This window comes from Onychostruthus taczanowskii, unplaced genomic scaffold (assembly GCF_017590055.1).
Source record: "Onychostruthus taczanowskii isolate IOZ18803 unplaced genomic scaffold, ASM1759005v1 scaffold31, whole genome shotgun sequence".
NCBI classification, from domain to species: Eukaryota; Metazoa; Chordata; class Aves; order Passeriformes; family Passeridae; genus Onychostruthus; species Onychostruthus taczanowskii.
In genome coordinates, this window is record NW_024500461.1 from 6,472,008 (window position 1) to 6,485,097 (window position 13,090).

The 13,090-nt window shown below is 38.0% G+C and overlaps 1 protein-coding gene across 2 annotated transcripts in view; it reads right to left on the reverse strand.

Moving 5' to 3' along the window:
- Positions 1-13,090, reverse strand: part of FGD6 (FYVE, RhoGEF and PH domain containing 6) — a 72,109-nt gene that overhangs the window by 19,670 nt on the left and 39,349 nt on the right. For both annotated transcript variants that reach the window (XM_041409805.1, XM_041409804.1), the window contains exons 6-12: positions 11,999-12,150; positions 11,092-11,248; positions 10,343-10,430; positions 4,776-4,826; positions 1,714-1,772; positions 1,410-1,481; positions 755-823 (exon numbers count right to left, since the gene is read on the reverse strand). In XM_041409805.1, the coding sequence (XP_041265739.1) occupies positions 755-823; positions 1,410-1,481; positions 1,714-1,772; positions 4,776-4,826; positions 10,343-10,430; positions 11,092-11,248; positions 11,999-12,150 (648 nt within the window). The remainder of the gene's footprint in view (positions 1-754; positions 824-1,409; positions 1,482-1,713; positions 1,773-4,775; positions 4,827-10,342; positions 10,431-11,091; positions 11,249-11,998; positions 12,151-13,090) is intronic.

Here is a 13,090-nt window from a genome sequence, read left to right on the forward strand (position 1 = left end):
AGAGACACTGAAATTAGCAATATCTAGTTTGTGAAGCTTGAGATAGCACCACATTTTTGAGAGTATTTCGGTAACTGGTATAATACACACTCCAGGACTGCCTAGGGAAATATTTCTTCATATCAGGGTAACTACAAGACAGAAGTCAGCCAGGACTGTGGACCAATAATGGCACAAATTACAGGACAGCAGCTGCTTTACTGTCTAAATAGAAGAGATAAACAAAAGGTTCAAGTGGAAACAGAAACTTCAGAGATGCACAGAAGTTTCAAAACAAAGCAGTAGCAGAGACAGGAAAAGAACCCAGTACTTAACTTCCACCCAGTGCCCTGCTCAGGATGCACGTGGGCTCCTGTGAGGGGAAGGAGAGAGGAGGAGGGAGACGGGAGGAAGGAAAGGAGGGAGGGAATGGTGCAGAAGCAGTGACAAAGAGTTGTAGGCTTTAAAATCTGGTACAGCTAAGAGGGATGGAGTAACTGTGCTACCTTCCACAGCACCACAGATAAAGTCTTCTCATGAAAGCTCTCAGATTTTAAATGAGTATTGTTCAAAATAGTATGCTTTAGTGATTTTCCATTGAAATTAGTGCATATGCCACAGATAATATCTCTACATTAGAACTGACTGAATAGAACAGCAACAATTAGTATTTTTTTCTACTACCTGCAGTTATTAGTTCTATTTGCAGTGTAATGTTTAAACCACTAAAAATTCCACTAGGATAAGGCACATAGCAACACACAAAGCATCTTACCAGAAAAAACATTCTTGGCTGCATGACCTTCCGTGATAACTTCATCAGTGTTCCCTCTTTCAAAAAGACCTAGTAAATTAAAACAAGAAATGCAAAACCTAGCTTTTTAGGGCACAAGCCATGCAAATGAGCTGACTTATTATTACTACTATTATTATTATTATTGTTGTTATTGTTATTATTAAATTATTATTATTACTATTATTATTATTACTATTATTGTTGTTGTTGTTGTTATTGTTGTTATTATTATTACTACTACTACTACACTAGAAGTGCTGCACAAGTTTTGGATTCAGGGTTCCCTTTCTGAGAAAAGCTGTTTATCCTTATGTTTCTCTAAAAGTGAGTGTGGATGACTGCATTAGTTTTCCATGCTGCACATGAAACCATGAAAAATAGAGGGTTAAGCTTGAGGACAAAAACCTGCCTGCAAGATCTGGCAAGGAATCATTTTCTAAAAATTCTAAGCTTTTGTCAGATAAGCATCTAAAAAAACCCCACACATAAGGAGTGTCAGTATTCATTTGACTGCTAGAACCTAGTAAGGAAGCAATGGACCAATTTTCTTCTTAGTATATTCCAGCATCAGTCTTTACTTGAATATCATCTTCACTTTCACTGCAATCTGCTGAATGCCATGTGGGGCACTTACCCTTCCTGGCTGTACAATCTCATGGTGTCCATTTAAACTGTATTGGATCTGCATGAGCTTCTGGAAGTTATCCTATGAGGGAAAAAAAGCAGAAGGTAAATATTTGCCCTTGCATTCATGATTTTTTTTTAAGGAACAAATTAAAAAAAAAAGAGATAAAGAGAGATAAAGAGAAAAAGCTTTAATCAGGTATTTGCCCTTGCATTTATGATTTTTTTTTTAAGGAACAAATTTAAAAAAAGAGATAAAGAGAGATAAAGAGAAAAAGCTTTAATCAGTCAGCTTCATAGAGCAAAATACTTACTCCCTGCTTCATAATGTCATTGGCATGGTTTGCAACTTCTATAACAACAGCTAAAGCATCTGAAAGATGAAGGAATGATGTTTTGGTTATACAGAGCAGTTAGCATTGGTATCACATAAAGCACAGATACCATACTGCATTTCCACATCATTCCAAGATTGAAGGCTCTTATTGTACAGACACTGCATTCAGGAGCACTTCCCAAAAATCCCAGAGTCTTTGGATCATGGTTTAGTAAGTATGCCCTAACAAGTCATTGCTTCAACCAACAGTATCAATTATTTCTTACAGTTACTCAAAACATAGGCAAAGCTAAATTCCAGTTTCTCATACAACAAATTACTTACTATACTTACAGCAGAAAAATTAACAACAATTTAACAGAGACTCTATAGGGACTAAGTTTTTGCCATTTTATCCAAATGCCATCACTGCCATTCATGGAAGACTACCTAGAAAAACTATATAAATCTTTGTCATTTCTGTCTTCTGCTTTTAGTTTTGCTGCGCCTCAAAATAACAGTAAAGTTCAAATTTCTAAATTTTGAACTTGTAATACCAAAAGAAAAATAAATCTCTGGAAAAAAGTTACCCAATATGAGCAATTTTATTAAGTACTGATATTAAATAACCAGCAACTCAACTGTAAAATATCCTAAGGTGTAAGTGCAAAAAGCAGTTAGATAAAATGATTATGTGAACACAGGGAGTGTTCAGTCCAAGTCCAAGAATCTATCCCATACAAGGATCTTATCCAAAAACCTGCAATTTACTTAAGTTAGAAACATGACACTTAACAAAAAGCTAGAACAACTGTTGTGCTGAAATGCAGTCTCTAAAGCATTTAGCACCTTCTGAGTAACTGAATTACAATCAAGCACTTCAAAGAAAGGAATAAATTTGGTTAAAAGTCCACAGAGAAGCTACCAAACCAGGTAAAACCAAGGCCTTGGGGTTTTTTTCCTAGCTAATCATTAGAGTATTAGTACTGTAGAATGCATATACTTCCCTTATTGTTGACTCATATCCAGAAAGGAAGTATGTTAAAAGACAGAGCATTCTGAACTGAAAGGTTCAGAAGCTCATGAAGCCATATAAGAAACTAAACAGACATGAACAAAAAGCTCCTCCTAAGCCAATTGAAGGAGAATTTTTGTAAAAGATTGTCACGAACCAAGGCAATGCCAGCAGAGTCAAACAGCTGAGATACATAGCACATATCAAGCATTTGATCAAAATTTAAATTGAGATATAGATGTCATGGAACCAAGCAAGCCTGCTGATATGTAGTTGGTGGTCTCTTTCTAGGTAATGCTGGAGCTGCTTCAGGCAAAACCCTCCCCAGCTCCCACCCACATGAAAAAAGATGAAGGGAAATGTAGCTAAATTCACAAAGACAGGAATGAGCACCTGATTCTCTCTGTTATACTTTCCTTCATCTCTCAGTTACTATATATATAAAACCCTTAAAATCTTATTTATTGACTTCAAGAAAGATTGAAAAATTTTAGAGAAAATTATAAAATTTGTGGGCTAGTGAAGGGAAAGTTCCAGGATCTCAAGACTATTTATACAGCCAAGACTAAATGAATCTAAACAACAACATAAAATAATCTATAGGGTCAAAGTCCATAAACAAACTGCTTTTTGGCAGGGAATAGCATTCCACTTATACCACTTAGCTGAAGTAATGTATTCAAATGAAGGTCAGCAAGAAGAATTGTGCTATTTGGGTTTTTTTCCAAGAGTACTAATCACAACCAAACCTAGTCTCCCTCTCCACTCCTACCCTTCACTCCCAGGCTCTGCAGTGAAATTAAACAACTAAGCAAAGTTTGAAGATAAGCTTAATTATTACAAGAAAGATCTTGGTGACTAAAGATTAGATTTTCTTTTCTCACCCAAATTCTAAGATGGACTACCAAATATGTCAAATGTCAAATTAACACTTAGTCATTGTTATAACTTAGCTTCAGCTTCTTTCTTTGATATAAGAAGGAAGAGAAAAACATTGTGAAAGATACAACTACAAAAACCAGAGAAGCTCAAGAAACCACCAAAAAAGTGAGCTATATATTTAGGTTGCTCTCTTTTCAAGTGGTCAGTTCTTTAATATGCAGTGAAAGTGTTATTTTGTTCACAGCCATAAGAAGTGCAAGATGAACTTTTCTATCTCTTGAAGAGCCATAAGTTAAAATATTTTTGGCTTGTATCTTCAATGCACTCAAATATGTCTAAATGTCCTAAGGAATATATTTACTCATATATTTCATGGTATTGTACCAGCAGACAAAGCAAACTTGGCTCAGTGCATTGAAGGTGATAATTTATTGCAGTTCAATCAACTACATCTGCACAACTCTTCTAAAGGTAATGGATTTGCACAAATGTGACAGTATCTCATGCAAATGAAATGGAAACATTGACTGGGAGCAGTTTTTGTACTGCTGAGGCACACTCTGAAGAAGGAAACAGCCTGCAAGTGCAGTGCATTAATCCTGCACTACTATGAAATGTGTGGTCCTGTCCTCCTCATCACCAATGACTTCTCATTTCCTCTGATCTCCTTTCTCCCCACATGCAGGCAAAAACCTGTGTAGGTAACGTGTGTTTGTGCAGCTTCTGACAACTCAAACTGCAGAACTCCTCAGATAAAATATTTCCCATGGCAGTTCCTTGATCTTGCTCACTTCTGCCCCATGGATGCTTTTCCAGGCACAAAGAGAGAGGAGGAGGCCAGAAAGGCTCATAGATGGAGAGAGCATGCTGTCTATTAAAGGTCTATAGAAGCAAGGGACTGTCTCTTTCAATGGCAATGCCTAAAATATCTGTTTAAACTGCCTGTGGAACTTCACTCTTATCTCTTGGTTTCAGTTCAAGCATGAGCTGATATGACTGCCCGCTCCGAACTTTTTTTGAAACACAAGCTTGCAATCTTTTAGTATCTCTGCTGAGAAACTTAGAACTAAATAGAGAATATTTATATTACTGACTTAGCATTTTGCATTTAAAATCTTGAAACATTGGTACATACGCTGTTATTTCTTTGAAGATACATTTACCTTGAGTATCCCTATAGTCTGCAGATTCTTCTAAAAGATTCTTTAAATAATCTGTATAAAGAAAAAATAATATAGAGATAGTTTTGTTAAATAAATAAACAACACCAAAAAGTAGTAAGTCCTGGAAATCTGCTGTTCAGATCTACTACTTCATTGACAAAGATCTACTACTTTATCTTTTAAATCTGTCAAGGTAATAACAAAGTGAAAACTAGCATTTCCATAATGAAAGTATATCAGCAAAGAGATAGGTTACTGAAACAGTGGTCTTCTCCAGTGAAAAGTGATATATTGTATACATTATGCCAGAAAAAAACAAGCAAGTGAAAAATTGGTACATACTTGCAATCATTTACATTTAAGCTGATGTAAAAAACTTTTGAAGATTATAGATATTTGTCTGAACACCAAATAGGTCTATAGGAGCTAATAAAAAATGTAGTCCACTACAGAAGATCTGATGAAGATTAATATTTTTCAGTACTAAAACCAATATACCTCCCTCAATGTTCAAATAGGCGTTTTCAGCTGTCAATGACAAATGCAGTTCAACCACCAGATGGCACCCTCGATCCATTAAAGTTTGGTAGTCTTAAAATCTATTTTACTTTTCTAAAATTAACTCCAAATGTATGACTATACATGAAAACATCCCCCTCGAGTTTCCATTCCCTGGCTAAGTGTCTAGTTCATCAAAAAGTGCAATACCCTGTTAAAGATTAATATATATCCTCAGTAAATGTCAACCATGTACTCTCTGTAAGCTTTGAACTTCTTAAAATAGAAAGAAACAGAAACATTCCAAGATATATACATTAGATTGATAAAAGCAACAAATACTGATTTATAATTACCTTTTAAATGAAGTATTAATATTCTGGTAGATCTAATGAAAACTAATTACATGTAATGTAGAAAGCATTCAATTTTAGCTTCTCATTTGTACATGTTTCATGTAGGAGTGAAATAATTCAACTCCCATATGCTTGCCCTACCCAAATTCATTCTTTCATTCAAAAAGGATCAGGAGCCAATTGTTCCTGCCTTCATAAGACGTCTTGCTTCATGGCTGCCCCTCAGAGACCACTCAGTATATTGTAATCTTTTCCTTATGCACAAAATTAAAAGGAAATTATGAAACATGTTTCTGCAGTAGAATTGCTACAAAAAGTGAGAGAACTTGTCACAGTTAATAAAAGCTTTGAGAAAAACAGAACTACAGGAAGAGAAACATTTGGCACTGACATTTTATTGTTTGGCAGAGACCTAAGGGAGGATCCAAGGGAGAAGCATGAAGAGCAGGTTGGGGTGCAGGAAGAAGAACCGGCTGGGAGGCAGGGAGGGAGCTCTGGGAAGCATGATTGGCTGGGCCATGGGAACACTCGCAGCTTTCTGCTCTCCTCAGAGTTCTGCCTGTTCATTAGTAGGTTTTGGTTAGCATGTGATCTTTTAAGACAAGTCTGACCTGGACTAAAACTTTGTCTGCTGTACTCCATCAATATTGCATCCTTCATGTCCCTCAAAATCTTGTGCTGTAGTAGCTACCAGCCATTCCAATGCAGTATTTAGGTGGTCATATATTGCATTTAAAAAGAAAGTTAAGCTTGCTTCACCTTGGGTTGTTTGGTAAGAGGCTCGTATGAGGGGGAGGAAAATATTTAACAGGAGGTATTTTGAAAGGAAGTGGGAGGAGTTCACACTGGGTTTAATTCGGTTTAACCTGGAGGAACCTGTCATAGATACAACACCAGTTGCCCTCTCCTGCCCTGCCTGTGGATGGGTGGTCTCTCAAGTTGGAGCTGTGCCATGTTGCTGAGGCAGAGCACTCTTTAGACTCCACCATTAAGCCAACAAATTAAAGCCTTACAATTGCAACTTGATCTTCATTGGAGCCAGCACAAAAGACTCCAATGAGAATCTCCCAGTATAAAAAAATGAGTCCCACAGCTCATGTAGAAATAAGGCTCCCAAACCACACACTCACCTCTACAGGCTGGGAACAAAAGGTAAGGTGGGTATAATTTCCTCATCTGCAAATGTACAGCTGGCACTCTAAGACACTGTCCCTGGTACATGAAGACATCCAATTTAACATCCAAAGTAATTGCAATGGAAACATAAAACCAGAGACCCAAGATGGGAACTAATTACTTCTTGGCATATTCATGCTTTAGAACACGTTTCCCAAAACACCATAACTCAAACCCATTTTTGGATGTGCATTTTCTAGCATTTTAAATTATGTAATTGGTGAATAGAATAGGTAAAAATCAAGATTTTAACATAACTGTATTCATTGAAAATTATGTATTTAAAACAGAAGGCAGCCTTTGTCTTACAAAACTGCAGCAGCCAATAAAACAACTGTAAAATCCTGAAAGCGATAAATAGGTAATTTTCATCTTAGTACTCTCTTTATCTGGTAAGTGGACCTCAGTTCACAGCTAAAACTCAGCTTCAGAGAAGCATCAGAACAGATATTTTTAGTCTCTTCTGTGAATACACACTGGAAATTCTGTGCTTACAACAGCCTTCTGGAGGTACTGGCATAAACTATACAGTTTATGCCAGTAAAGCTGATTTCACAGACATGAAAAATGTTGCAGTAAAATTTTTGCAAAAGTACTCCTAGATGAAATAAATACAGAAGTCAGATATTAAGCTAAAATGGCATCTAATGTCTTTGCAAAAAAAAAAAAAAAAAATCCCCTCTGAAATGAGCTTTCATTGTTCAGACTAGAAAGACCTTAACTGTACCTTCAGAAATTCTTAATTCTGCTGGCTACCCCAAAGCACAGCAAATATAAACATAAAAGCACACTAGTACTGTTTTTGTGATGAAAATTTCTGTATCCTTACTTCTACCTGACAGCAGCTCCCAGTTCTCTCTTCCCACTTGCTGGGGGAAGTGGCTATCACTTCTTCTGCTTAAAATTATCTTCTGCGTCATTAACTACTTTTTGCCTTGGGCTGTCTAATGTAATTCATTTAAACTCAAAGCAATTGTTCCACAACATGTAATTGGCCTTGAGTCTGACAACGCTATTTCCAATCTGCAAAGCCGCAGAGTGCAAAAAGGCTAATTTTTCATCCCACTCAGCCTCCCCTCACTATAACCCAGTCAAGGATAATAAAAGACACTCTCTGCCAACCTTATGCTGTGAAAAAGAGGAGAGATGCTTATCCTGTGACAATCAAGAGCCTGTTCATATAGCACAGTCTCAAGTAATCTACTCAAATTAGAGGTTTTCGGGAGAAGAGAATCACCTCCTTAATTTCTCTTAGAAATCAGAGGTCTTTGATTAGCCTTCCCCATAAGCTATCTAATATTTACTGTACAGCACTCAGAGCCACTATGTGAAGAGGTGGAAGTCCACTTACTGGACTAAAGAAGTTGTATAATTAAACAGAAACAGCGCTGAACTGTTCATCTCCTTGGCTGAGTCCACCTGCTCCTGCTTTTGTTAGCACAAAAGTAACTCAACTTCAAAGCACCACAACAATCTTGTGATGTGACCGAGTAGCAGCAGGTTACCAGTACAAAGCTGTCCCACTGACACAGAACATCTAAATAGGAAGAAAGGCCTGCTGACTCAGGCCTGACAGCTTCATTTCCTGAATTATTTTCATTCTGCTGCTCTCACCCTCTTCCCCACAGATTCCCCCCCACCTCCGGCCTAGGCAGCTGCTCCATCGCTACATCTCACCCACTGCAACAAAAGATACAAATGTTTTTGCATGTTCTCCAGATGTTCATATAGCACAAGTTTATAGAGGCATTGCTCAATATCACACAGAGCTGTTGGAAGGTAACTAAGCAGATGGGTCATCCACAGAGACATGGAAGAGTCAGAACTCAAGGGCAACATACATGCATGAAAGACTGAACAGGCTGAAAATGAAACAGATCCAAAACATCAGTCTCCAGCTCCAGCATAATTAAATTCTTGGCCTGATCTCTTTTATTGTTCACATAGAACAAGAGAAAATTATGTCTCTAAATTTGCCGCCAGCATGGCTATCCCATTCCTTTCAGTAGCATTTGCAGGTGTATTTAAAGCCGGGCAGCCACAATAAGGTCTGCAGACTGGGGACCCCCATCAGCACAGGATGAGGCTTTTTTCAGGTCTAAAACATTCTGTCCCAGCCACAATGACAGCTCATCATCATGAGGAATTCCCCTTCAACATGTGAGTTTTGTTTCAATGCCATCCATCCCTGACATCTCTCACTCTGCTGGGTATATTGACAATGGCATTTGCTCCATCCTGATCCTCTATTCAACTAAACTCGGTTTCAACTAAAACGTTTCAACTTACCCAAGACTCCACTGACTTTGAAGTGCATAACAAACTATACCATGCCCTAAATGAGTATCCTTTTAAAACAAAGCCACTCCCCAAATGCCATTTAATGGGTTGATTTCATCAATTAAGTATCATCAATTAAGGTTTTCCCCTACAGAGTATTCGATTTTATAAGAGTTCCCCCCCTTTTTTCAACACCTTGAGTTTAATGAGATGATTAAAATGAAAAAGTCAATGTTAATAACTTGGAAACTGCTCTATAACACTTAAGTCTAAATCTGCCACAGCATCACTAGTCTAAGTACATGCTGGGGAAATGCCAATGAGCTGCTACAGAGCCAAAAAAAAAGGTCACGGAGCATTTTATTTTGCAGTTACTACATAAACAGAGGTTATTTTTAAATTGCTCATCAAGAAGCAACGGCTCTCAAAAACAATGCCTTAAGTATTTCCAAATCCTTACAGGAGCCATCCCCCTCTAACAACAAACATATCTCAATATACTTCACAAAGCAGGCCTCTGTCATTGCCCTCACTTTACAGACAAAAAGCCCCACTGCATCATGGAGATTACTTGCTCAAGGCCACCCAAACACACCAGTGCCAGAGTAGGGTAAGAGCCCAGATTTTCTAGCTACAAATCAGCTCCTCAGCTGGCTCTGCTAGCTAAGTCTTAAGCACTTACTGACTGGTGTGCACTAAAAACATGTGTTATGCCTTTAAAAGAGAATCGATTTTACAGACAAAATACCTGGGTGGGGAAGAAATGGAGAAGCTACTTACAAAAGTTCACAGTTGCATAGATATCTTTCTTCTCCTTGCTCCAATTCTCCATACAGACTTTTTCATCTGTTAAACCCCCATCAGCCCAAAAAACCAAAAAAGCAAAATCCAAAGCAGAAGAGCAGCATTCCAACCCTTTGAGGAAATTACAGGCTTCTATTACCACAGATTCAAGCAAAAACCATCACAGGTTTCATGTTTTCTATGTACTGTTGAATCTACCATCAGAACACACCGCAGTGCTGGAAACATTAGGACTTTGCTTCTGTATCTCACCACAATCAATATTAGCAAGAAAAGCCTCTAAACCCATGCCCTGTTTTAAAAAGAGCTTCACATACTGTGACATGTTTTAAAAAAGCCTCACATATCTGAAGTCAGATAAACACACTTTATAGATGGATACAACTGCCTGAAAACCGGTGTCCTGGGCATGTGAAGACTGGCTTCTGAAGCTTGCAAAAAGCTTGACTGTACCTGTCAACAGAAGCCTGTATTGGGGAATCCTCTGAACTGGCTTGAGCAGATAGTGCTTGAGGGCCAGACTAGCACAGCGAGGGCTCATCTGAAAGAAACACCCAAAACAAATAACAATTCCACAGCAGTCAAAGGTTCCAGCAAAAGAAAACATGCCTCCAAACAACTACTGATTATACTGGATAAGCTTTTTATCTCTGAAAAGCGATACTGCCACAGTGTTAAGCACCACACTACAGAGCAAGCATTTCCATGTAGCAGACTGCATGTGAAATTACCTGTGTGTGAAAGACACTAGTAAGCACTCATATGCTGTAGATTCAAAACAGGTGCTTTGACCTAGGAGGAAGAGAGGTGAAGCTTCCCAGAAATTAAGGAAATAGGACAGCAAGGGCAACATGCTCCTTTGTGATCGCTGTCAGTGTTCATTAGGCAAAAAGGCAGAGAAGACAGGAGTGCTCACTTGCAGAAGTTTTAATTAATCCACACCTCTAAAGACAACACAGAATAAAAAGATCCATGCTTCAAGAACGCTAATTATCTTGAGTTTGCATTCAAAATAATCTGAATCTGAAACATTAAGTAAGTCAAAAGGCCTCTTGTCTTCTTCCTGTTTTAAGCCAAGACTGCAGAAAAAAACCCCATCACCAAAACATAAACAAATTAAGGACAGTTTCTAAAGCCCAATGAAGGATTACAACTGCTAAAAAGTCACAAAACAGGATATAGCTTAAAAAAGAATACAATACCTCGAAGTCTTTGACTACTGATGCAAATCCTGCATTCTTCTTACACTGTTCATCTAATAATGCAACATTTTTATCAAATTCTTTTATGTAAGTTGAATACATCTTTAGGTAGGGACCCTTTTTAACAAATATATCAGCAATTCTTTGATGCTCAAGCCTAGAAACAACAACAACAAAAAAGATGCAATTAGAGCTAAAAATAGCATACATCTTAACCTTACAGCAAAACACCTCTCTTTTTCAGAGTAAGATGTGCTAGTTTATGCTCTGAACAAAAAGCTTACAGCAGATAGGTACCCATCTCAGTTGCTATTCTGAAACACCTTACTAGGCACACATCAACACACTGGTGTTAGATGACAACCACTTAATATACGGTCTTTTAAAAATGGTCTTGAACTGTTCCAACACTTTAGTTCAAGGTGAGAAAAGTCCTTACCCACTGCAGCACCTTTGTCAGTGGGTTTTGTACACCTCCACCCACCAGTGGTAACTGAGAATGGTCTTCAAGGGGACTGTGGCTGTCAATCAGCGCTGTGCCTGATTAGTAGATCCAAACTATCTCTAAAATGCAAACCAGTCTTCAGAACAGCCTCCTTTTTCCCTAATGAAATCAGTGCACTTATCATGATCATGCAGGGGCCAGAAATTTCAATTAAAAATGAAATTTCAAATAAAAACTGTGATTGCTACAAAAATGTATTGGCATGCTTTCTGGACCTTTTGGGATGCATCTAAATGGCACAAAAGCACATCTAAATGAAAAATAATCTCCTATACATTCAAAGTACATACAGGAAGGTACATGAAACACAAACAAGAGTCCAACCATGATCACATGAAGTCACATAAGCCCCCCAGATAAATTTCAACATCAAAGGAGTGGAATCCCTTTATTGATAGTCACCAGTGAGATAATCGCTCTTCCAATTCCCTCAGGAGGTCCCGATTGAGTTCGTAGAGCTGAGGTAGGTAGTAGAGGATCTGATTCAGGATTCTGTCCTCAATCACTGGCTTTCCAAGTTGCCTGGAGGCATGCGCCACAGCATCCCTGAAATCCTGCCGGAGTACAAAGAGGACAGAAACCCCCCCTTGCCATGAGTGAACAGCCTTCAAAGCACCAACACAGAGTGCTCCACGAGTTCTCATCACAGACATTCCAGGCACTGCTCCCTATTACAAAAGGCAAGGCAGGTACCATCTGGGTTGTTTTTCTGAAGCTTTCATTTACTCCCCTGGGACTGCCTTAATCCTTTTGATTTGACACTGGAACTTTACTTTCTTGGTCCTGTATGCATAATATAGAAGTTGTTCATTATTTTTACAACAAGCCCTTAAGAAATCTGTTAGAATTATTTTTGAGGACACTAAGGTGGGCTAAACAAGGCTTGTATCTATCTGCAAGGTTACTGTCAGCCTAGAGTGTCTTCTTGCAAACATGTAAGTCAAAAAATAAAACATTCATATCAGCTAATACAATCATAGCACCTTACTTAAAAACCATGCTAGTGTTCATAACACATCTACAAATGCCATTTGGGAGGGTAAAAACCAGGGTAAAAAAATTACTGTATGTAGCAGCTCTTCTGTATACAGGGAAATTAACATCTAATGAAAAGATACCGTAACAACATGGGAATCACAAGATTTCAAATGTTGGCAATGATCAAAGCCAACACTGACTGGTCCCTTTGAGAATTTACAAGGGAGGAGGAGCATCCTACTTACTCTTGAAGGATGTTATAACATTTTTATGTTATAACCAGCTCCCAACAGGACACCGCTGTGGCTCATTGGTCCTCATTAAACTATTCAAAATTAAAATCTTGATCCCACACAAATCAGCATTGCCAAGATTGATACTCAGTATCCATAATTCAGGGTATTTTCCCTATTCACAAGCAAACAAATATTTCAAAAAGTTCAGCAATCTAGCATTTCACTTGAAAAACCACACTGTCTTAACTGACGAAAAAGAAAATATAAATTATGTAGTGCT